At 37.8% G+C, this 24,658-nt stretch overlaps 1 protein-coding gene across 1 annotated transcript in view; it reads left to right on the plus strand.

Annotated features, from left to right (window-relative positions):
- Nucleotides 1-15,311: 15,311 nt before the first annotated feature.
- The window catches only part of OTOF (otoferlin), a 165,403-nt gene continuing 156,056 nt past the window's right edge, over nt 15,312-24,658 (plus strand). Inside the window, exon 1 of the mRNA XM_012547421.2 lies at nt 15,312-15,519. Within this exon, the coding sequence (XP_012402875.1) occupies nt 15,441-15,519 (79 nt within the window). The 5' untranslated portion in view covers nt 15,312-15,440. The remainder of the gene's footprint in view (nt 15,520-24,658) is intronic.

The following is a 24,658-nucleotide window of genomic DNA, read 5'->3' on the forward strand; positions in this document are numbered from 1 at the left end:
AGTGCACCAGTCACTCAGCAACGGCTCTTGGGACCCTGGCAACCCAAGTGGGCAACAGCGTCCAGCCTTAAAGGCGCCGGGCCAAATGCGTGTCTCTAGGGGCGGGGAGGAAGGAGGACAAGGGGAGGGAATGGAGAAGGAGGTTGTATTGTTCCCCTGCTCCTGCTGCCTTTCCTGCTCGCCCAGCCATCATGTGCTCTGCACTCGATGATCCAGGATCGTCTTTCATGGAAAGAGTGCGGCAATTTGGAAATTGGGGTTCCTGTATATCTGGCACTCTCATCTGGGCAAATGACCCAAAGCTGGCCAAATAGCGAACACCCTGTATGTATGACTAAATCAGGATCTAAAAGGATCTCAACTCACTGGTGAACTGTGTTGAATCTAATAAGATGAAATTCAATAAAGAAACGTAAAAGTGTTTTCAGCACCGCAGGCATAAAATGAAGGATTCATGGGTGAATAGAGGTTCTGAAAATAATATTAAAGTTTTAGCGGATTGCACGTTTAATGTGAATCATTAGAATAACGTGACAGCAGAAAAGAGGTAAGGAAAACTTAGGTGACATTAAGTGGAGTGTGGTTTCCAGGAATAGACATTTTAGTCCCATAGTACCTTGTCTTGATCAAACTGCATTTAGCAAATTGTGCTCAGTTTTGCACTTCAGATTTTAAGAAGAGCATTGCTAAACTGAAGAGAGCTTAAAAGATGCCCCAGTGCCTTTAGTCCTTGATAAATGAGAATTTCTTGAAGGAACAGGGGGGATTGGAGGAGAGTTAGAGAAAAGAAGATTCAGGAGGAACACATATCTACAAATATTTGAAGCTTTGTCATGTGGAGGCAGGATCACTTGTTCTATGTGGCCCTAGAAGGTGGAACCCAAAGTGATGAGTAAAAGTTAAAAGGATGGAATTTGAGATTTGACATTGAAAAAATTATTTAATAATTGTAGTTGTCTCAAAATGGCATGGGCTGCCTTGAGCACAGGTTGGGGGGGGGGGGATCTTTAGAGATCTTTAAAAAGAGATGAGACAGCCACTTACCTTTGGTGTATGAGCTTGGATTAGATGGCCACTGAGGTAGACCCCTTTCAACTTCAAATTCTGTGATATTTTAGTATTGTTTTGAGGACAGTACAATGTACAATTTAAAGCCATAGGAAGATGTGAATGATTATTGTAGTATCATGATAAATACTTACAAGCGATGAATCTTATCTGTCCCTTTTTCAGAATGTACTCAACAAAAGAAGTGGACTAATATTTGTCCAGTCAAGTGTCCATGTACAATATGGCTGGGTTGGAAATCATATTGACTTGGAGAGAGCATCTAGTCCAAGCTCTTGTCTGAGACAAGACAGCATGTAATTGAGGAAGATGGCTATCACACCACCCAAACCTTAATATTTACAGTCAAACTATAGGATCCTAGATAGACATAAAAGGGATTGCAGAATCCATCTAGATCAAAGCTTCTTAAACTGTGGATCACTAAATGTGGGAGTCACAAAATTATGATTTATCATCAGTAAATTTTTGTTTATATAATTATTTTATATCCCTAAATACCCAGAGTCACAGAGGCAAAAACGGGTCATAAGTGGAAAAAGTTTTAAGAAGCTCTGGTCTAGAACAGCTGTTCTCAAAGTGTGGTCTAGTGGTCACTGGGAGTCTTTGAGACCCTTTCAAGGTCTGTAATCAAAATTATCTTCATAATAATACTAAGATGTTTTCATTTATAATAGGGTAAATATCCATAAATGAAAATTCTGTGGCAGGATCTTAATATTTAAGAGATTAAAGATCCTAAGACCACTGTCTCAGTTGGGAACCACTGATTTAGGCCAACACATTTAGTTTACAGTTGGGAGTGATTGGAAGACTAGCCCAAAGTCACATAAAGTGTCACAGGGACGGGATTTGAACCCAAGTCCTCCAACTCCAAATCCAGGGGTTGTAACTTGTGTTAGTTGGAGGAAGGTTATATTGTGTCTTTCATATATCACTTCATAGATCTTCCTCTTTAAGGCACCCTTCTCTGTGCTCTAACTCACTTATCTTTCCCTCTTTCTTTTCACCTATGCTGTACCCATTGAGGTATATCTGGGAGTACTGCCTCTATGGAGATTCCTGATTGCTGTGTTCAAGTATTTTAGCTTTACTCTCTTGGCTTGGCCAGGAGAAATGTACAGTTGTAGCAATCTTAGACTTGATGTTAATGAAGCTTGTGAATAATTTGAGCCATGCCAAAGAAGAATACAACTTGGTGTTGCAATGGTTATATAGCACTCATTTTCTTCCTGAGTTCAGCTATGGCCTCAGAAAACTTACTAGCTATGTAACTTTAGGCAAGTCACTTAGCTCCTGTTTTCCTCAGTTCAGTTTATCTGTAATAATTTATACAGTTTATAATATAATATAGTAATAATACAATTTAGTCATCTTTAAATGAACTGGAGGAGGAAATGGCAAACCATTCCAGTAACTTTGCCAAGAAAATCCATTAAAATAAAAAGAACTGGACATGACTGAAAAGACTAAATAGCAATTGCAAAAAGCAAAACACAGTCAGTGTGACACATTGAAAGGATCAGAGGACTTGGGTTTAGATCTCACATCTGAAGACTTACTACCTGTGTACAAAAGTTACTGAATCCACTTAGGCCTCAGTTTCCTCATCTGCAAAGTGAAGTAACTCTTGAGCTTGGATATACTCTCTTACAAAGTTGTGAGTTCCCCATCCTTGGAGGTCTTAAAGCACAGATAGATGTCATTTGGGGTTTTAATAGGGATTACTATTTAAATAGAAGTTAGATGGAGAGAGCATTCCATTTCAACTCTAAGGTTATATATCTCTTCAACTTTGGTTCTCAGCCTGATATTTTCCATCTATTGTCAGCTATGTACGTTTTTAGTTGCTCCTATGCTGGAGATAGCAATTCCAGTGACTTTGGAAGACAAAACACATGTGCCTTAAGACAAGCTTCAGCAAAACCAGTCAGACCTTGGGTGAATGGTGAGGAGGGGTTAACCTTTGTTCCCCCCTCCACATAATAGTATCTTATTTTTTCTAATGTAAAAATAGTTTTCAACATTTACTTTTGTAAGACTTTGATTTCCATTCTCCCTTCCTCCCTCAGTTGCACCTCCTCAAGAAAACATGTAATCTGATACAGGTTATACATATACGATCATATTAAACCTATTTCCACATTAGTCATATTGTAAAAGAAGAACCAGAAAGGTAAAAACCACAAGAAAGAAAAAAAGTGAAAAATGCTATGTTTGGGTCTGTATTCAGACTTCATCGTTCTTTCTCTGGATGTTGATAGTATTTTCCATCATGAGTCTTTTGAAATTATCTTAGATCACTGTATTTCTAAGAAGAGTTTAGTCTATTAAAGTTGATCAACATACAATATTTTGATTATTATGAATAGTGTTTTCTAGTTCTGCCTACCTCACTCAACATCAGTTCATGTAAGTCTTTTCAGTTTTTTTCTGAAATCCACCTTCTCATTTTTTTATATTAAAATTGCATTCGATTACATTCATATTCCACAATTTGTTTAGCCATTCCTCAACTAATGGGCAGCCCCTCAATTTCCAATTCTTTGCTACTATAAAGAGTTGCTATAAATATTTTTGCATATGTGGGTTTTTCCCTCTTTTTAAATGATCTCTTTGAGACCTAGCTCTCAGGTATGAGAGCATTTAGGGTTCTTAGATTCTGTGAGTTACTTTATCTCATTATTCAGTGAAGACTATCCACATCCATAAATGAATAAAGAGAAGTTAGCAGAAGTGTGTCTTGGATGAGGTTTCAGAAATCTGAACAAATTAGAAAGGCTTACTTACATCAGCCCCAGGGATCCCTTAGAGATTGGTTGGAATATTTCTTGATCTTAGATATGAATATTGTAAACTGAGGACCATCTGGTAGAGATCTATCTTTCCATAAACCCATAGGCATTTGCTAGAATGGCAGAATTTTATTTACATTTGTATACAGTCTAACTCAAACCTGACTAAGCGTTTCCCACTACTAGATCCCAAGTACACATGATTATCCAGCCTTTGCTTGAGGATTCAGGAGGAACTCACCACCTTCCAAGACAACTCATTTCATTTTTTGGATATTTCTTTATGTGAGGAAAGGAGTTGCTATCTCCATACTCTAATTAGAGCTATCACAGAAGGCCCAGGCATCTCAGCGAATCAATAAACCGAGAAAGCATTTCTTATGTGCAAAGCACTCTAAGTTGACACAGTAACAGCAACATTGTATAATGATCGACTATGAATAACGTAACTATTCTCAGCAATACAACAATCCAAGACAATTCCAAAGGACTCCAGGAAAATGCTACTAACATCCAGAGAAAGAATCAATGGAGTCTGAATGAAAATTGAAGTAAACTATTTTCACTTTGTTTCTTTGTGTATGTGTGTGTGTGTGTGTTTCTTTTTAGTTGTATTTCTTCTTTCACAACATGACTAAAATAGAAATGTATTTTAAATGATTGCATATATATAACCTATATGAAATTGTTTATCATTTCAGAAAGGGGAAGTGAGAAAGGGAGGGAGAAAATTTGAAACTCAAAAAAATTTTAATGAATATTAAAATTTGTCTTTACGTGTAATTGGAATAAATAAAATTTTATCACAAGCCTGATGGAGGCTTGTGAGCAACAACATGAAAATCATTCTCAATACCTCAGAATTACACCCAGGACCTTGAAGATAATAAATAAAAGTTATCTTACTCTAGGGAACCAATCTTCCAGAATGAATAGAACTTAGGGAAGTAGTTGGAAGGGACATTTTACTTATAAAGGCAAAAAATCTGTAATTTGACTCATATTGCTAATTCTTTACCTCTTAATTTAAAGATCATTAGTTTTGATAGAAAAAATGTGTTTTTTTAAAAACTTAAAAAGATGAACAGTTTTTCCTTTTCTCCATTGTCATTATTATTGTCCCAAGAACCCCAATCAGTGGTCCTATATGTTCACTGATGTATCAATTAATCCAAAATCATTTTTAAAGTTTTTTACATCATATTTTAAAAATATATTTGCATTTATTGTTAAATATTTCCAAATTACATGTAAAAATTTTTAACTTTCATTTTAAAGAATTTTGAATTTCATATTCTCTCTCTTCCTCCAACTCTTCCTTCACCCCTTGAAAAGGCAAACAACATGATAGCAATTATTCATGAGCAATCATGCAAAGCATATTTCGTTTTAGGCACATTGTAAGAAAAACAGAGGACAGCTAACTAGTAGAGTAGATAAAGCACTGGTCCAGGAGTTAGAAAGACTCATCTTTGTAATCTTAAATATGGCCTCAGACACTTATTAGCTATGTGATCCTGGGCAAGTCACTTAACCTTGTTTGCTTCAATTTCCTCATCTCTAAAATGAGCTGGAGAAAAAAATGGCAACTACTCAGTATTTTTGCTGAGAAAATTCCAAATGGGGTTATAAAGAGTCAGACGTAATTAAAAAGATTGAACAACAACAATATAAACATAAAAACAAGAAAAACAAAGTACAAAAAGTATGCTTCAGAGTTCATCAGTTCTCTCTCTGGATATGGATAGCATTGCTCATCATGGAACATTGGAATTGCCTTGTATCATTGTTTTGATCAGAGTAGCTGAGATTTTCACAGTTGATCATTCTTATAATATTGCCGTTGCTGTGTAAATATTCTCCTGGTCTTGCTCACTTCATTTTGCATGAATATCTTCCCAGGTTTTTCTGGAACCATTCTACTCATCATTTCTTACAGCAAAACAATATTATATCACAATCACATACAGGCTATCTGGCCATTCCCCAATTGACGGGGATGCTCTCAATTTCCAATTCTTTGCCATCACAAAAAAAATTGCTATAAATATTTTTGTACAAATCCTTTTCCATTTTCTTTGATCTTTTTGGGATACAGATCTAAAGAAATATTGCTGTCAAAAAGATATGCACAATTTTATAGCCCTTTGATCATGGTTCCTAATTGTTTTCCAGAATGGTTGAATCAGTTCATAACTCCATCAGCAATGTATTAGGGTCCCAAATTTTCTACATCTGTTCCAGCATTTGTTACTTTCTTTTCCTGTCATCCTAGCCAAATTAATAAGTATGAGATGTCATCTCAGAGTTGTTTTAATATATTTTTTAATTAATAGTGATTTAGAGAATGTTTTCCTGTAATTATTGATAGCCTTGATTTCTTCTGAAAACTGCCTCTTAATACCCTTTGGCCACTTATCAATTGAAGAAATGTTTATTTAAAAAAAAAAATAAAGTTGACCCAGTTCCTTATATATTGAAGAAATGAGTCATTTATCAGAAAAATTCTGTAAAATCCCCTCTACCCAGTTTCCTGATTTCCTTCTAATTTTGCTGCATTTGCTTGGTTTGTACAAAATTTTGTTAATTTCTTTTCTTTTTTTCCCCCCTAAGGCAATTGGGGTTAAGTGACTTGCCCAGGGTCACACAGCCAGGAAGTGTTAAGTATCTGAGATCAAATTTGAACTCAGGTCCTCCTGCTGGTCTTCTATCCACTGCGCCACCTAGCTGCCCCTAAATTTTGTTAATTTCATGCCATCAAAATTACCCATTTTATTTCCCATGATCTTATCTAGATTTTGTTTAATTATACACTCTTCTTTTATCTATAGATCTGACAAATTTTTTCATGCTTCCCTAATTTACTTTAGATATCAACCTTTATGTTTAAGTCATTTATCCATTTTGCCCTTATCTTGATATATGGTGTGAGATGCTGGTCTTTGCCTAGTTTCTGTTAAACTACTTTCTAGTTTTCCCAGAATTTTTTGTCAAATGGTGAGTTCTTACCCCCAAAATATGGATCTTTGGGTTTATTGAACACTATGATCATTTACTACTGTGTAATATATATGTGTGTGTGTATGTACACACACACACACACACACACACACACATATATTTATGTTTATTATATTGGCTTGGTCTATCCACGGGCAATTAATGTTCTCCAATTAGTTAGATCTGTTTCTATTTTTCTGAAAGGCATTTTGTATTTCTGTTCATATAATTTCTGGTGTTTTCTTGGCAAGAGGATCCCCAAGTACTTTATTTTATCAGATGTTATTTTCAATGGAATTTCTCTTTTCTATCTCTTCCTACTGGACTTTGTTGGTAATATATAGAAATGCTGATGAGTGGGGTTATATAGGTTTATTTTATATCCTACAGTATTACTAAAGTTGTTAATTGTTTCAGCTACTTTTTAAATTTGAATTCGCTAGGATTCTCTAAGTATTCCATCATATCACCTTCAAAGAATGATAGTTTTGTTTCCTCGTTGCCTATTTTTCCTTCTTTCAATTTCTTTTTCTTGCTTTATTACTATAGCTAACATTTCTAGTACAATATTGAATAATAGGATTGATAATGGACATCTTTGTTTCACCCCTGATCTTATTGAGATGATTTCAAGTTTATTTTTATTACAGATAATGTTTGCTCTAGATTTAGATAGGGGCTACTTATTATTTTAAGAAAGATTCTTTTTATTCTGATGCATTGTAGAGTTTTTAGTAGGAATGGGCATTGCATTTTATCAAAATCTTTTTCTGAATCTATTGGTACACTCATCTGATTATTTTTGCTTTTGTATTGATATGATTAATTGTATTTATAGTTTTCCTAATATTGAACCAGGCCTGCTTTCCTTGTATAAATCCTGCCTACTCACAGTGTATGATCTTTATAAAATATTGCTATAATACCTTGGATAATATTTTATTTAAAAGTTTGCATTGATATTCATTGCTCTATAGTTTTCTTTCTCTTGTTTTTTTTCTCCCAGATTTTGGTATCATAAGCAAATTTGTGTCATAAAAGGAATTTGGTAGGAATTACCCTTTACCTCCTTTTCAAATAATTTAGATAGTACTGGGATTAATTGTTCCTTAAATTTTTGTCAGAATTCACTTGTATATCCATCTGGTCATGGGGACTTTTTCTTAGGGAGCTCATTTATGACTTGGTCAATTTCTTTTTCTAAGATGGGGTTATTTAAATATTCTATTTCTTTTTCTGTTAATCTGGGCAATTTATATTTTTTGGGTAAATATCCATCTATTTCACTAAGATTGTCATTATTACTGGCATATGATTATTTTATGCCATCTTTAATATTTATCTTCAACCTCTCTCATTCTGAGCTTTAGCGCTTCTGACAGTATTGTGTCCCTCTGTTGTATTCATCTTCAGTTAACTGCCCTTGCAGGCACATTTCTATACATGTCTTTTAAAAAAAAAAGTTGGTAGATGAATACACAGTTCATGTACCCGGTCTCTTTTGACAGTTTCCCCTTTTCTCCTTTTACAGAATTGTTTATATTTCTATTGTCAGAATTGCATTGTGGATGGCATTCCACTGTTACCCTATAATATTTTAGATGGTCTACTAAACCTATTCTTCTTTTGACCTCTGAAACCTATTTTACCAAAATTGCACAAAACCCTCATTTCCTCTCCAAACATCCCCTGTACCTGTCAGACTGTGCCCAACTTTTCACCTGTATTAATTATGAACTTTAAGTAAGGTAGAAGGTCCTTTAATTGGGAATGAATTTCTACTTTTTGATTAGAATCAGATTCATAATAACAGTTCCTTTAATTACATTACTCACCTTTTAGTTAGGGATATTTCCTAAGGACATATAAAGAAAGAATAGTTGGTATAAAATATCCCCCTAAAAGTCTATGAAATACTCTCCCACAAATATATATTATACACACACACACACACACACATAGAGAGAGAGAGAGAGAGAGAGATTGGAGCCAGGGAAAGTGGGCTCAACTGTTGAGTATATATGGTACCTGAAAGACACTTTTCTGTACACCTCAAAATATTCTGTAGATCCACTATAACTTTCTGCTGGGCTCCTTATAGTCCTGAAGCTGCCTTTCCTCAGTGTAATTTTTCCTCACTTCCTGATGCAGTCTTTGGCATGAACTGAGAAGAGAGACTAATCAACATAAAACAGATTAAAAGGGAATCCAGAGTGGCTAGAGACAAAGTCACAGTAAATAGTCACAGAGCTATAGAAATGGATCTCTGCCAAAATGAACTGTCCAGTAATAAGATATGCAGACTTTTTTTTAAACAAGAAATGCTAATGGTCAATCAATCAAACAATAAATATTTGTTATGTACCTACAATATGCCAGACACTATATGTGCTTAGGATACAAGTCTAAAGAGTGAAATAAAATCACTACTAAAAAAGAGACTGCATGACAAGTGCATGTATATGTGTATATATGTATATGTATGTGTATGTATACATATACACATAGCATAAGTATAAAGTAATAGAGATCTTGGCACAATGGCTGGTATATAATAGGCACTTAATGTTTGTTGAGTGATATCTACTGAATCTAGTGAGAAGTATCTAGGTGACACAACCAGTAAAATCCCTAGACTTGAATTCAGAAACAGCTGAGTTCAAATTCTGCTTAAGATACTAACTAGCAGTATGATCTTTTCTCAGCCTTAGTTTACTCATATATAAAATAACATCTATATCACAGATGGTTGTGAGACTCAATTGAGTTAATATAAATACACTACTAAAGAGCTACATAAATGCTAGCTATTATCATGAAGACAGGGAGTAAGCTCACTATCAGTTAAAGAGGGAAATATTTCAGAAGTTCATGCTTAAACTTCTTGAAAAAGCCCAAAGAACCCACAACTTTTCAAACCTGGATATTGTCTCTAACAAGATCAAATGAGATATTTCCTGTTAGACGGAAACATATGGAGCATTGGCTAAAGAAAAATCTCTATTGTGATTATTTCCCCTACATTATTGGCTATAAGAGAGAAGTTGCTTGTGGAAGCCACAAGGGACTTCCCTGCAACAATTCTTTTCAATTCAGCAAATGGTTATTAAGTGTCTTTAACGTTCAAAGCAGCCTTTTAGGGAGATACAAAGATAGAGAAGACAGCATAAGATAAGATAAGAAAACAAATCACTGCAGAAAACTGAGAACAATTCTGAGCACCAACTTAGGAAAGACCAAAAAACAAGATAATCTTTACTTGAAGGAGCTTACACTCTATCAGGAGGAACAGCATATGGAAATATAAATGTAAAATAGACATAATGTAAATATAAAGTATTTATCCAAGAATGAACAAAGATGGAGGGGTGAGAGGACAAAGATCCATGCCTATTTGAAGAAGGAGAGTGGTTCAGGAAAAGGATCTTAGAGGGCAAATGGGCATGAATCAAATAATCAACAAGCATTTGTATGCCAGTGTTTATGCCAAGGTCTGTGTGAGGTACCAAGAATAGACAGACCAAAAACCTGTCTTCAAAGAACTTACATTCTATCAGGAGGAACAATGCATGCAAATATAAATATAAAATAGATACAATGTAAATATGAAGTAACCCCTCCTCAAGAATGAATAAAGGCTAAGAGAACAAAGATCCATATGGGAGTGGGGTGTGGTTAACACACAATCAGAACCCAAACTTCTATTTTAAGTAATAATTCTCAGAAACCAGGTATTTAGCTCTTTGTTTAGGGTAGAGGAAGGGAGTACCCTCTAAATTTGGTACCCTGGGACAAAGCCCTATTTACTCTGCTCTACCACAGTTACCAACACCTGCATCTTTTGCTTGGATTCTTCACATTGTACAGAAAAGATGCTCTAAACCTTCCTGTGAGAATGTCTTCCTCATTTTGACCCTGAGCTACCTTGCCAATCTTGGCCCCATCTCTTCCTTTTCAATGCACTTTTCCTCCAGACAAAATGGACTACCTCCTCTTGTCTGAGTAAAGACTAATATTTGTCACCCCTGTGCCTGGGCTTCTGCTTTTATTTTTTCCTATCTGACAAATTCAAAATTATCCTTACAGGCTCATCTCTTTTGTTGTTTAGTTATTTAGGTTTTAGCTGACTTCTCATGATCTTATTTGAACTTTCCTAGGCAAGCATACTGGAGTGGTTTGCCATTTTCCTTTGATTTTACAGATGAAGAAACTGAGACAAACAAGTCACAGTTAAGTGACTTATCCAGGATCATACAGTTGGCATGTGTCTGAAGTTGGATTTGATCTCAGGTCTTCCAGACTCAAGCCCAATACTCTATGCATTATACTATCAAACTGCCCTAAGGCTCATCTTAAATGCTATCTTATCCATAAAGTCTTCCCTGGACTCCCTCAGCCCTTGGAAGGAAGGAAGGAAGGAAGGGAGGGAGAGAGGGAGGAAGGAAGGGAGGAAGGAAGGGAAGGAGGGAGGGAGGGAGGAAGGAAGAAAGGAAGGAAAGAAGGAAGGAAAGAAGGAAGGAAGGAAGGAAGGAAGGAAGGAAGGAAGGAAGGAAGGAAGGAAGGAAGCAGGGAGGGAGGGAGGGAAGAAGTATATGAAAAAGGTGAAGAACTTACAGATCAAGCACATTTTGATTAAGGACTGTTAACTACAGCCTTAAAGGCTTCAGGTTAGGAAGCATGTGATTTTTAGATAAGGCCTTGACTATATTCTATTTGTTCAAAGGAGGATGAGTGTTGAGAAAGCTGTACATCACCTTGTCTACTACATTCCACTGACCAAATAGGGGAATAGAGCTTGTGTGACCAATCACACTATATAGAGGGTGGGATTTTCGGAGTTCTTTGTCTGAAATGTATAAAAACTGTGAACATTTTCAAGGGAGTTGGCTCTCTCCTGCTGTGAATTCAGCTCACAGACCAGAATGGGGTCTGCTTCTTGAGATTCTAATAGATAATTCTGCTTTTTATGAGTGATCTCTGTAGTAGTCAATTTGGGTAGGTCTCTTTTTGTCCTAAACAGAAGGAAGGAAGGAAGGAAGGAAGGAAGGAAGGAAGGAAGGAAGGAAGGAAGGAAGGAAGGAAGGAAGGAAGGAAAGGAAGGAAAGAAAGGAAGGAAGGAAGGAAAGGAAGGAAGAGAAGGAGGAAGGGAGAAGAGGGAGGGAGGGAGGGAGGACGGAAGGAAGGAAGGAAGGAAGGGAGGAAGGAAGGAAGGAAGGAAGGAAGGAAGGAAGGAAGAAAGGAAGGAAGGAAGGAAGGAAATTTCTTGGAAGGAGACATTTAAAGGAGAACAATCCCTGAGGAGGAAAGAGGGGGAGAGAGAGAGAAGGGAGGCACAGAGGCAGAGGGTAGGAAAAAACGCTCAGATCTTAAACATACACACATTTAGAATTACAGATCTCACAATACAATTTTCCATTATCCTGAGAAATCCATTTTGGTAATGAATCAGTAGTATAGAGATTTGAGGTGCAAATAGAAATGGTCAAACAATACTTCTCACCATACCTGCTACTTAAGTGTTTAATATTTACAGATTGATGGAGAGATTGTTTATTTCCATGTAACAGAAAAAGTATTTCCAGATTAGGAATGCATATCCTGCATCCTTGAGCCACTTGAATCTATGCAGATTCTCGTTTCTGAAGTAGCTAGTTTCTGACTGGACATGGATCATGGCATATCTCCTAAATCTGGACACGCTGGCCTTCATAAGTGACTGACAATTAATTCAACAAATATTCATTCATCACTTATTGTGTCTGAAAAACTAAGGGATAAACATTTGTTGAGTTGCTCTTTCCATCATTAGGGACTCATAATCTCATCATATGCTTTGCTTTGATTCAGTTCAATTTCACAAACATTTATTTAGGACCTATTGTTATGTCAGGTATTATGCTAGACAGTGGGGCTACAAAGGCTAAAAAAATTATGTTCTTCTCTCCTAGAGAATTTGCATTCTGTGAGGGAAATAATACAAACACATCAGTAAATATCAATAGATATCAATAAATGATATCTAGGTAAGTTTACTGAGCATTACTGATGTTGTTCTATCTTTGTTTTCAAAGAGGACCAATGACACCATGAGGGTGATGTCTTCACTTGCTTTTGAATTGGATTAAAGAGAGACATTAATTCCTTCTCTCAAATCCCTCACCTAAGAGTAAGAAACAAAGTTTGAGACCATCTTGCTTTATCCCTAGTTATTTTCTGGAGACCTCTGGAGTAGGTAGAGAGGTAGGATCCCCATAGTGTCCAATATGAAGGGAGGTTCTATAGAGCAAAGCTTCTTTACTGTAAATGAATGTGAGGGTACTGAAATTATGATTTATTATCAGTAAATGTTTGATTTGTACACGATTTTTAAATCTCTATATACTCAGCGTATCATGAAAATTTCTTTGGTGAAAATGGGTTGCCATATTAGGAAAGTTTAAGAAGTCCTAGTATCTCTCAGATCTGTAAAGAAGGAAGGAATTTATGTCCAAAGAAGTAATGTTATGACATGCAAAAATGAATAATTTTGACTATATTAAAAAGTTTTTGTACAAACAAAACCAATTTAGCCAATATTAGAAAGAAAGAAGAAAACTGGGAGAAATTTTTTATATCGAGGGTTCTGATAAAAGCCTCATATAAAGAGAATTGACTCAAGTTTATAAAATTATAAGCTATCGTCCAATTGATAAATGGTCAAAAGACATGAAAAGACAATTTTCACATGAAGAAATTAAAGCCATTTCGAGTCATATGAAAACATGCCCTAAATCACTGATTCAGATTAGAGATTTAATTTAATATTGATTAGAGAATTGATTAGAAAACTGCAAATTAAGACAACTCTGAGATACCTTTACACACCTCTCAGATTGGCTAAGATGACAGGAAACTTTGATAAATGTTGGAGGGGATGTGGGAAAACTGGGACACTAATACGTTGTTGGTGGAATTGTGAAATGATCCAAACATTTTAGAGAGCAATTTAGAACTATGCTCAAAGGGGTATCAAACTGTGCATACCTTTTGATCCAGCAGTGTCTCTACTGGGTCTGTCCCCTTAAAAAGATCATAAAAAGAGAAAAAGGATCCACATGTGCAAAAATGTTTATAGCAGCCCTTTTTTGAGTGGCAAGGAAGTAGAAACTAAGGCATTCCCCATCAGTTGGGGAATGGCTGAATAAGTTATGGCACATGAATGTAATGGAATATTATTGTTCTATAAGAAATGATCAGCAAGATGATTTCAGAAAGGTCTGGAGAAACTGACATAAACTGTTGCTAAGTGAAGTGAATAGAATCAAGAGGACACTGTACACAGCAATAATAAGATTATGTGATGATTAATTCTGATGAATTTGGCTCTTTTCAACAATGAGGTGATTCAGGACAATTCCAGCAGACCTATGATAAAGCCATCTGCATCCAGAGAAAGGACTGTGGGGACTGAGTGTGTATCACAACATAATAATTTCACCTTTTTTGTTGTTTGCTTGCTTTTTGTTTTCTTTCTCATTTTTTTCCCTTTTGATCTTGTTTTTCTTGTGCAGCATGATAAATGTGGAAATACGCATAGAATTGCACATATTAACATATATTGGATTACTTGCTGTCTAGGGAAGGGGTGAGGCAAGAGAGAAAGAAAAATTTGTAACATAAGGTTTTGCAAGGGTGAATGCTGAAAACTACCTTTGTATGTATTTTGAAAATTAAAAGCTATTATTATCTTTAAAAAAAAAAAAAAGAAGTCACGAGGCTTCTTGAGTATAGTCTGACATGCCCTGGTACCAACTTTTAATGTCCATTGAGATTCATGTTAGCACCAGGAATGGATGTAAGATACCATTATCACTGAGCACAGCTGTGATAAAAACTACTCCGAAAAAAATTTTGACAGCTTAACCCTACCTACCTTGCTGTCTTCCACATGCCTGTTTTTCCCAAATGAAAAGAACTGAATTCAGCTTGGTACTCTTTTTCACAGCTATTAACAACTTGCTCTTTGAGCACAGAAATAATTTGTGCTGTCTTCTTCCTGCCCTCTTTTAATTTCATTCCTTGCTCCTGCCTAATATCTCTCCTAAGACTAAAAGAAAAAGGCTTTCTTAAAAACAGTGGAAGGGGTTGTTGAAAGAGCTAGCAGCTGCTGGAGCCATAAGATTCTGAGAAAAGACACCTGAAGCTGAGCAGCGCTTTATCTGGGAGAAGGCAGCTCGTGAAAAATTCATTCACAGACTCTGTGCTAGCTGCACTTTTTTCCCATGCATGCATGCACATATGTACACTTAAACACACACACACACACACACACACACACACACAGCCCACTCTTGCAATGATGGCTCTGGATTGAAAACTCTGAGCTGGAGAGGGGGAGGAGGCTTCTCTGCTGATGAGTAGCAGTGAAGAACAGCAGCTCCTGTTTCCTGGGTCTCTGTGGGCAGCATCTAGGGTGAAGGAGGAGGAGGCAGAAGGAAGAAGCAGAGTGAGAGGCAGGAAAGCTGCATCGCATCAGCAATCCCACAGTGGCAGTGGCCCATTGCCTGCCCACCCTAAACGTGACCCTAACTATCCAGCATGGCTCTCATAGTTCATCTGAAGACCATCACAGAACTGAAGGGCAAAGGGGACCGTATCGCTAAAGTGACTTTCCGAGGTATGGACCAGTCCTACTTGCTTTCTGAGAGATGGGTTTATAGGGGGTTCCTTCCTTATCTCGAATTATTAGTCAAGCCAGATGTCTGAGTGGGCATCTGCAGGACTCAGAAGGGTAACAGGGGATGGGGGTAGAGGGCAGAGGAAAAGTTCTCTGCAGAACCCTATGGGGGTTTGAATTGTATAATGACACCTGCCCCTAGCCAGTCTGGTCCTTTGGATTTCTTAGGTAATGAGGATTCTTTCTCCCTGTTTCTATATCTCTTTGTGTTGTTTTTCTTCCCTTATCTTTCTGCTTTTTTGAGTCTACCTCTTTGTGATTCTGCATTTGCTTGTTCCTGAGTTGGGTGAGAATTCATCTGATTGCAGGGGGCTTTTCAGAGGAAAGAATAAGAATCCTGTTCTCTGCAGAAGGTGGCAGTTGGGAGAAAGGTAGCATAGAGTTGCAGCAAACCAACACTGAGTAGAACTGGCCACAGGGAGTAGCTCCTTGGAAGATTCCAGTCTCTGAGTTCCAGAGTCTAGTTTTAGTTCTGCCTGCATCTCCTTCCCTCTCCCTCCTTTACTTACACACAGACTGACCATCTGAATGGTCACAAATCTTCAAGTGATCACAGTGAAAAATCTCAAGGAGGTCAAGGATGAAGCTGTGTCTAGGCTCAAAGTTCAGACAGAACATTTTGACCAATTTTCAGATCTCTGAATATGTCTATATCTATGTACTTCCTTTAGTCCTATTCATGATTCTCACCTCTGCTCCCTCTCCATGTCTCTCTTGGGACACTGCTGTCCTTGTTCTGACCCCCTCTTTTATCTGTGCTCAATGATGGTTTCTTTCCTTATCTCGACTTCTCTCATCTCTGCTTGCTGCCCATCCCTGTGCTTCAGAACAAGTTTATGGTGGCCTTTGTCCAAAGCCCAGATGCCATATCACCCTCTCCAGCTTAGTGGCAAAGTGAGTAGAAGTTTGGACTTGAAGTCAGGAAACCCTGAGTTCAAATTCTATATCAAATCCTGTATGACACTGGGCCAGTTGCTTTACCTCCATTGACTTATCTGTAAAATAGGGATAATAATAACACCTACCTCCCTGGGTTGTTGTGAGGATCAAATGAAATTCTGAAAATCTTAAAGTGCTATAGAAATGCTTCCTATTGTTGTTGTCCTTACTATTATTAGGATATTGGTGGAAAAACACCTCCACTAACTGGGGACTGGAACAGAGGTAAAATGTTGGGAGAAAGCATATACCCTACCCTGCATTCAGACAGAAGAACTATATATCACAGAAATAATTTGTTTTCCAAAAATCTTTCCAAAAACTGCTCTCTGCACCTGCCCGTATCAAAGATCAACAAATGTTGACAAGGGAGGAGCTGAGTTTCCTTTCTTTTCCTTTGTAACAATCAGTGGGAATGAGCTCCTAGCAGGAAGGGAGATTGCAAAAGAGCTGCTTTGCCTCTGCTTTTAAATATTAGAGACATATTTTCACTCCCCCACTTCTCAAAGGTCTGGAACTCTTATTGCCCACTCGTGCTCCTAGTGACAATCCTGCCAATTCTCACTTCATTCATCCCAGGTTCCGAAGAGATGATTGCTGCTGGTGTGTGTATGTGTATGTGTGAGTGTATGTGTATGTGTGTATATGTGTGTGTGTGTTTGTGTTGTCTCCCCCACTTCTTCCCAGGAATTGAGTAATAGGGTCATCAGTTGAACCAAAGGCAAAATCATTCTCTCTGGAGGACAGGATTTCCCTTCCGTGGCACTAAGTCAAGTGTTCAAGGTAATCTTCTGAGTCCTTCTCTCACTCCAGGTAAGATCCGCCCTAAGCTGACCCCTTTCTGCTCCATCCTCTGGTAGCCTCTCTAGGAATGACTTCTCAATCTTCCCCACCAAATCTACTTTTAGCCTTCCCCACATTTGCCCCAAGCACCAGGTTTCCTAAGTAAATTTCTGAGTTGGGTCATTAGCATTCTAGCAGAAGGGAGCAAATGCATTGTCAAATGCCCATCCTGCTTCATTCAAACCCTTGCAATCTAAATTAGTCTTAAGTAGGTTTAGGGGTCTTCTGGCCAGTTTGCTCTCTGTGGGGCCATGGCCCTTATCCTAGCCAAGCTGTTAATGTCTGGTATTGTATCAGCTGGATGGGTGGTCATTGAGGCACCTTCCATTTCCTTAAGATTCTGTGATGGTTCTTCTGGGATGATGCTCCATTGTGAGTAGATCTCTCTTCTGTCACCAGATGCTTTATGATTTAATGTCTATCTTCTATCTCTTCCTTTAGCCAGAGGGCTGGCAGATAGGGACTGCTTATAACTTTGGGGAACCACGTTAGGAGCCACTCAAAGCAATAAAGTTGACACATTCTCAGCCTACTAATGATGGATAGAGTTTTTATGGCTCATTGTTTCCTGTGCTTCCCTACCTCTGGGTCTTTGTTCATTCTGCTTCCAGTTTTTTCAAATGCCCATGTCCTCTTTGCTGCTGAATTACTACCCATCCTTTAAATCCCAAGTCAAATGCTACTTCTTCTTGGAAGCCTTCCCTTACCATTTTCTGCTTCAATAATCATATTCCCCTCTGAGCCATCCCATAGTATTTTATGTACAATTCTGGAATTCTCATATCATGGAATGAAAAAATGAAATGAATTTAAGGAGGCAGCAAGATGGTGCAGTAGATAGAAAGCAGGGACTGGAATCAGGGAGACCTCATCTCCCTAAGCTTAAATCTAGCCTCAGACATTTATTAGCTATGTGACCCTGGGCAAGTCACTTAACCTTATTTACTTCAGTTTCCTCATCTGTAAAATAAGCTGGAAAGAAAATGGCAAACATTCCAGTATCTTTGTCAAGAAACCCCAAATGGGTTCATGAAATGGTGACAAATTGAAATGATTGAATACCAAAACAAAATGTTCGCTATATGTGATTATATTTATATTATATTCTAATGTAATATAATATTATATTGTACTTGTAACCCAGTACATAGCACAGTGCCTGACAGATTGAAGTGCCTAATAATATTGGTTAGTTGATTGCAAGGTATTGTCTGTTTTACTATCATTATTCATTAAATAGTTTATATTTTACCCTGACCTACCTAGAGGTAATAATAGGGCTAAGACTAAGAAAAAAGCTGAGGCTCAGAGAGGGTAGAGTGACTTTTCCCAATGTTACACAGATAATATAGGGCAGGCCATGGACTTGAACCCAAGCCTCCAAACTCCAAGAATATTTCTTTTGTGTTAGGCTGCAAGGTATAGCAAATGATACCACAAGACAGTGACATTGCCATAAGACAAATGGACAGACCTACTTAGATGGATCTCTTATCTCATTAATAATAGTATTTGATCCAGTGGTACAGACTGAAGCCTCTCTCCTCTCACCCTTTTCCTCTGCTGCTCAGCAGGCAGGATGGAAACAGAACTGAGGCAAAAACACCAGCTCAGCCTATGTATCATCTGCCTTCCCATAATCATTCAAGCGGCCAATTCCTCCTGCTCACCTGTGATATATTTGTTCCCTCAGATGTCATGCTAATTCTGCCTTTTGTGCTGGCCTTTTGTGTTCTTCCCTAGCCCGGCAACCAGAGTTATGACTAGAAATTGTATTCCTTTGTAGGAAAAATAATCATGGAGGGAAAGAGGCATTTACTTTCGGAAAGATTGGGAGATGAATCAATGTGCAGGGATGGCTTTTGCCTCAGGAAGGGAGCACACTTTCCCTAGATGTTAGTGCCCTGGAACAAAGCCCCATTAGGCCTATGAGGGCTATGTCACCATCTACATTTTTGTTAGTATCCATTAAAATTCTGTGTCCTCTTTGACTTCTTTGTTGTCCCCAGCATCAAACTGAGCACATTTGCAGTTTAGAGAAAAAAATGTTCAAATGTCTGAAACTAACATAGATCTCCCCTCCCTACTTCACTTTTGCATTCTAACCATGTGAAATATTGGGAAGATGAAGGGAAACCAACTGGGCTTTGGGAAATGAAAATAATAGTAATAATAATAACAATGATGATTGATGATGATGATGGATTATTTACTTGCTGGTTTAAAATGTGCAAAGTACATTTCATATATTATGTCATTTTAGCCTTATTACAACCCTATGAGGTAGGTAGGCTCATTCCCATTTAAAGATAAGAAAAGGAAAGATTCAGAGAAGTTAAGGGACTCAACCTGTATGAATAGAGCACTGGATTCAAAAGTCAGAAAGAGATAGGTTCAAATCCTGCCTCAGATGGGTATGCTGTGTGACCCTGAGCAACATACTTTCTGAACCTCAGTGTTCTGATCTATAAAATGAAGTGGTTGATTATATTACTCTTTAAGATCCCTTTTAGCTTTAAAGCCATGGTCCTATTGTCAGAGGCAAGATTCAAATTCAGGTCTTCCTGATCCAGCTTCCAGTAACCTATCCATTCTGCTATGCTGCTATAACAAATTTAGAGCATGACTTAACAAAATCTCTTGATAAAAATTGGAATAATTCATCACAATTCAACATGCATCACTAAGTCCTTTCTGATAATAGCATTTATGTAGTGATTCATAGTTGGCATAGCATTTTATACATGCTAACTCATTTGATCTTTACAATAACCCTTTGAGGAAAATGCAAAGTAGGGGAGTTATTGTCCCCATTTTATAGATGAGAATACTGAAGATAAAATTCATTAAGTAGAATATTTAAGAAGGAAGAGAATACTGGTTGGGCAAGATGAACCTTCCAAGTCTGAGCCTATGGTGCTATGCCCTTTTTTGCTATGAGCTACATAACTGCTGAGATCAGCCTGAGATTTGAGAACAGTCCCACCATACTGTGTAGCAGTCAACCAAAATGTCCAATGTCTTTTTCACAAAAACTATCGTCTCATTATTTGAGTACTATACTTGTGTAGTTGACTTTTTAAACCTCGTGCTCTTGCTACACTATCACTCTAAAACAGCTAGCACCTCTAGAGACCTGTACTTGAACATGAGAGATGGCCACAACTGGACATCCAGACTATGGGCAGAGTGGAAAGAAAGTTGAACTTGATGTTGATTGATGTCCAGTTCCAGTTCCAACATTACTTCGCTGTGTGACTGTAGGGGAAGTTGCTTCACAGATTCCAAACCTCAGTTTCTCATTCATAAAATTGAAATAACATTTACCTTAAAAGGTGGTGGGAAGAAAACCTGTGGAAATGTCAAAGGACAATTAAATTGGGAGTTATCAGTACTTGTCTCTGTGATTTATATCATGAGATGGAGCCCTTTTGTGTCATCAGTTTCTCTTCATGTACCTTATATATACTGTATACCTCCAAATTTTTTATATAGTGGAAGTTTCTCCATTCAGATTCAGAGTATTCAGAGTACCTGTGGGGCTAAGAACCTCACCAGGCATTAGAACCATGTATTGTCTGCCCTGAAAGGGAACTTGAAGATCATCTACTCTAATCCCCTCATTTTACAATTGAAGGAAATGAGACTTGGAGGTATTAAGTGATTTAGGATTGATCACAGGATCAAATTGAGAACTAGAATAGGCCTTCTGTGTGAAAGGATTCTAGACTTGCAGTCAGTAGTGATCTAAGCTAAAATCCTATTATTATTAAAATCCAGACTTATTACTGAAGTCAAATTACTTAACCTTTGATATCTCAGAATGTGAGAGTTGAAAGGGATATCTTACTCAACTCAGCAGTCCTGTGATTATATAGGTGACAATTATTGCCATAATCACAATGGCAACAACAATAACGACTGACATTTATATAATGCTTTAAGGCTTACAACACACTTTAACACCATATAGTACTTTACAAATATCTTCATCTATCCTTTAATAATGATGAAAGGAAGATGCTAGTATTATCTCCATTTTACAAATGAGAAAACTAGAGGTAATAAAAGTTAAATGACCTGTCCAAACTCACACATGTAGTAAATATCTGAGGCAGCTTTCAAACTCAGGTCTTTCTTTTTTTTTTTTTTTTTAATTACTATTTTTTTTATTTAATAGCCTTTTATTTACAGGATATATACATGGGTAACTTTACAGCATTAACAATTGCCAAACCTCTTGTTCCAATTTTTCACCTCTTACCCCCCCCACCCCCTCCCCTAAATGGCAGGATGACCAGTAGATGTTAAATATATTAATATAACTTAGATACACAATAAGTATACATGACCAAAACATTATTTTGCTGTACAAAAAGAATCAGACTCTGAATTATTGTACAATTAGCTTGTGAAGGAAATCAAAAATGCAGGTGTGCATAAATATAGGGATTGGGAATTCAATGTAATGGTTTTTAGTCATCTCCCAGAGTTCTTTTTCTGGGTATAGCTAGTTCAGTTCATTACTGCTCCATTAGAAATGATTTGGTTGATCTCGTTGCTGAGGATGGCCTGATCCATCAGAACTGGTCATCATCTAGTATTGTTGTTGAAGTATATAATGATCTCCTGGTCCTGCTCATTTCACTCAGCATCAGTTCGTGTAAGTCTCTCCAGGCCTTTCTGAAATCATCCTGTTGGTCATTTCTTACAGAACAGTAATATTCCATAATTTTCATATACCACAATTTATTCAGCCATTCTCCAACTGATGGACATAAACTCAGGTCTTTCTTAACTGAAGTCCAGAGCTCTGTCTATTGTGCCACCTAACTGCCTCTCTGTCTCTGTCTCTCTGTTTCTCTGTCTGTCTCTCTCTGCTCCGTCTCTCTGTCTCTCACTTTCTTCCCCCAAATGCATATATGTGTGTATTGTGTATATATATACATATATGAGTGCCAGGGTAAGAACACTACTCTGGGCTCATAGAGAGGTTGAGTTCACTTTCTTTGCTAATACGATAGGGGAAAAATCTCTCACCACTGCAGCCCAGCCGAGTTCAGACAGGCTCTCTGGATCTCTAACCCAGCCAGAGGTTGCTACTCATCGCCTGGTTTCTGATGGCAGGGAAGGAGAGGAAAGGCGGTGCTCCAGCCCAGCAGGGAAGATGGAAAAAGTAGAAGTTAAGGTTGGGTTGATTAAAAGAGCCTCTGATGAGATTGTCTCCCCTGCAGGGCTGCTTTGCCCCACTGTTGGCAGCCTGCCTGCTCATCCTCTGTGCAGCAATAGCTACAATCCACAAGTAACCGTGCTTTCCTGCTCCTTCCTGGGTGCCCCAACTCAAAAGCCTCCTGATGCAGAGACCACTCCCAGCCCCAAAGCTCTTCTTCCTGTCCAGCTCTCACATTCCCCTACCTACACTTCCACCCCTATCCCTAGCCCATCATATAGGCTCCTACTCTCTCATTCTCTCTGTGTCTCTATCTCTGTCTGGGTCTGTCTCTCTCTCTCTCTCTCTCTCTCTGTCTCTCTGTCTCTGTCTCTGTCTCTGTCTCTATCTTTCTGTGTCTGTGTCTGTGTCTGTGTCTCTCTTTCTCTCTCTTACACACACAGACACAGACACACACACACACACACACACACACACACACACACACATGGATGTGTACAAATCCTTCTTGCTACCAGCAGTCAGGGAGACTCAGGGATGTATCCAGGCTGGAACAAACCAACTCAAAAAAGGGAAGGCAGAATCCTATGACAGTCCCCTAAAATCCCATTTTGATGATGGCTAATCATAAGGATGTAAGAATGGCCCTTAAAAACACTCTCAGCGATACATGCTCTCATAACAAAGCAGTTGCTGGAAAAGTACAAAATACAGCTATGTAAATCATCTCCAAACGTCAAAATCCAGAGCAATTTTCCCAATAATACAAATATTGCTTCAGAAAATGCTTGGCTCTGCCATGGTTCTGTTACCTATTGTTATTGAGGACTGCATGGCACAGTGGAAAAGTTCTGTCTCTGGGCCAGGGGTTCTTAACTTGGGGTCCATAGTCCCAGGATAGATTTCAGGAGGGGTCTGTGAACTTAGATAAGTGGAGGGATGCATCATTAGTTTCACTAGGCTTTGGTTTCCTTGGTAATCCTATATACTTTATTTTAAAATATATAATTTAAACATAGTTTTAAAACATAATTCTGAGAAGGCATCCATAGGCTTTAACAGATAACCGAAGTAGACCATGTCACAAAAAAGATTAAGAACTTTTGATATTTAGTCAGAAAATCTGGACTCAAATCTCACTGCTAATGCCACCTGTGAATTCTTGGACAAATTTCTTAATCTTTTTTGGCCTTTAAAATATTGGACCAGCTAACTTTGAATCTGCTTCCTGAGCCTATGATCTTTGGACTGAAAGTCAGGGGATCTAGGTCCAACCTAACCCATCAAATATTTATTGTCTATTATAAAGAAAGGCACTGCACTGGATGCTGGGGAAATGCTTGGGAAAAGAACCCAAACAAATAATTAGAAAGAGCTTTGGCCCTCAAAGAAGCTTATATTCTAGTGTGAGTTTTGGAGGGTGGAATAGATGTAAGTGCACTAATAAATATATATAATAGTCTTTCTGAAAAGGCTGTTATGCTTATAACATACACAACAAATTCTAGTTTTATGTTTTGTGTTTTTGGTGAGGCAGTTGGAGTTAAGTGACTGTCACACAGCTAGAAAGTGTTAAGTGTCTGAAATGGAATTTGAACTTAAGTCCTCCTGACTCCAGAACCAGTGCTATACCCACTGCACCATCTAGGTGCCCTCTATATAACAAATTCTAAAAGGAAAAAGATGCTAAAAGCTTGAAGAAAAAAGGATACTTTTGCAGGCGGTCATACGTGAGCAGTACTTTGAAGAAAACAGGATTCTAAGACATAAAAGAATGAAATGGAAATATGTAAATTGAACATAATCAACAAAAGCCTTAAGAGGGCTTGAGGCTTTTTTGTAGAAAGTGAGATTTTAGCTGGAACTTGAAGGAATCCTAGGAAACAGGAAGCCCAGATGAGGAAGGAGAACATTTGGTTATGGTGTGCAATCAGAAAATATCTTTAGAGCCAAGAGATTAAGTATCCTGTTTGTGGAATAGCAAGGGGGGGGGGGGGGATTAGGTGAGAGTGGAAATAGACTAGAAAGATGGGAGTATTATTTTATGAAGGGGAACCTTGACCACTAAACAGTGGATTTTTAATTTGATCCTAGAGGTGATAGGGAACTAATGAAGTTTATTGAATA

This window comes from Sarcophilus harrisii, chromosome 2, assembly GCF_902635505.1.
Source record: "Sarcophilus harrisii chromosome 2, mSarHar1.11, whole genome shotgun sequence".
In the NCBI taxonomy this organism is placed as follows: domain Eukaryota; kingdom Metazoa; phylum Chordata; class Mammalia; order Dasyuromorphia; family Dasyuridae; genus Sarcophilus; species Sarcophilus harrisii.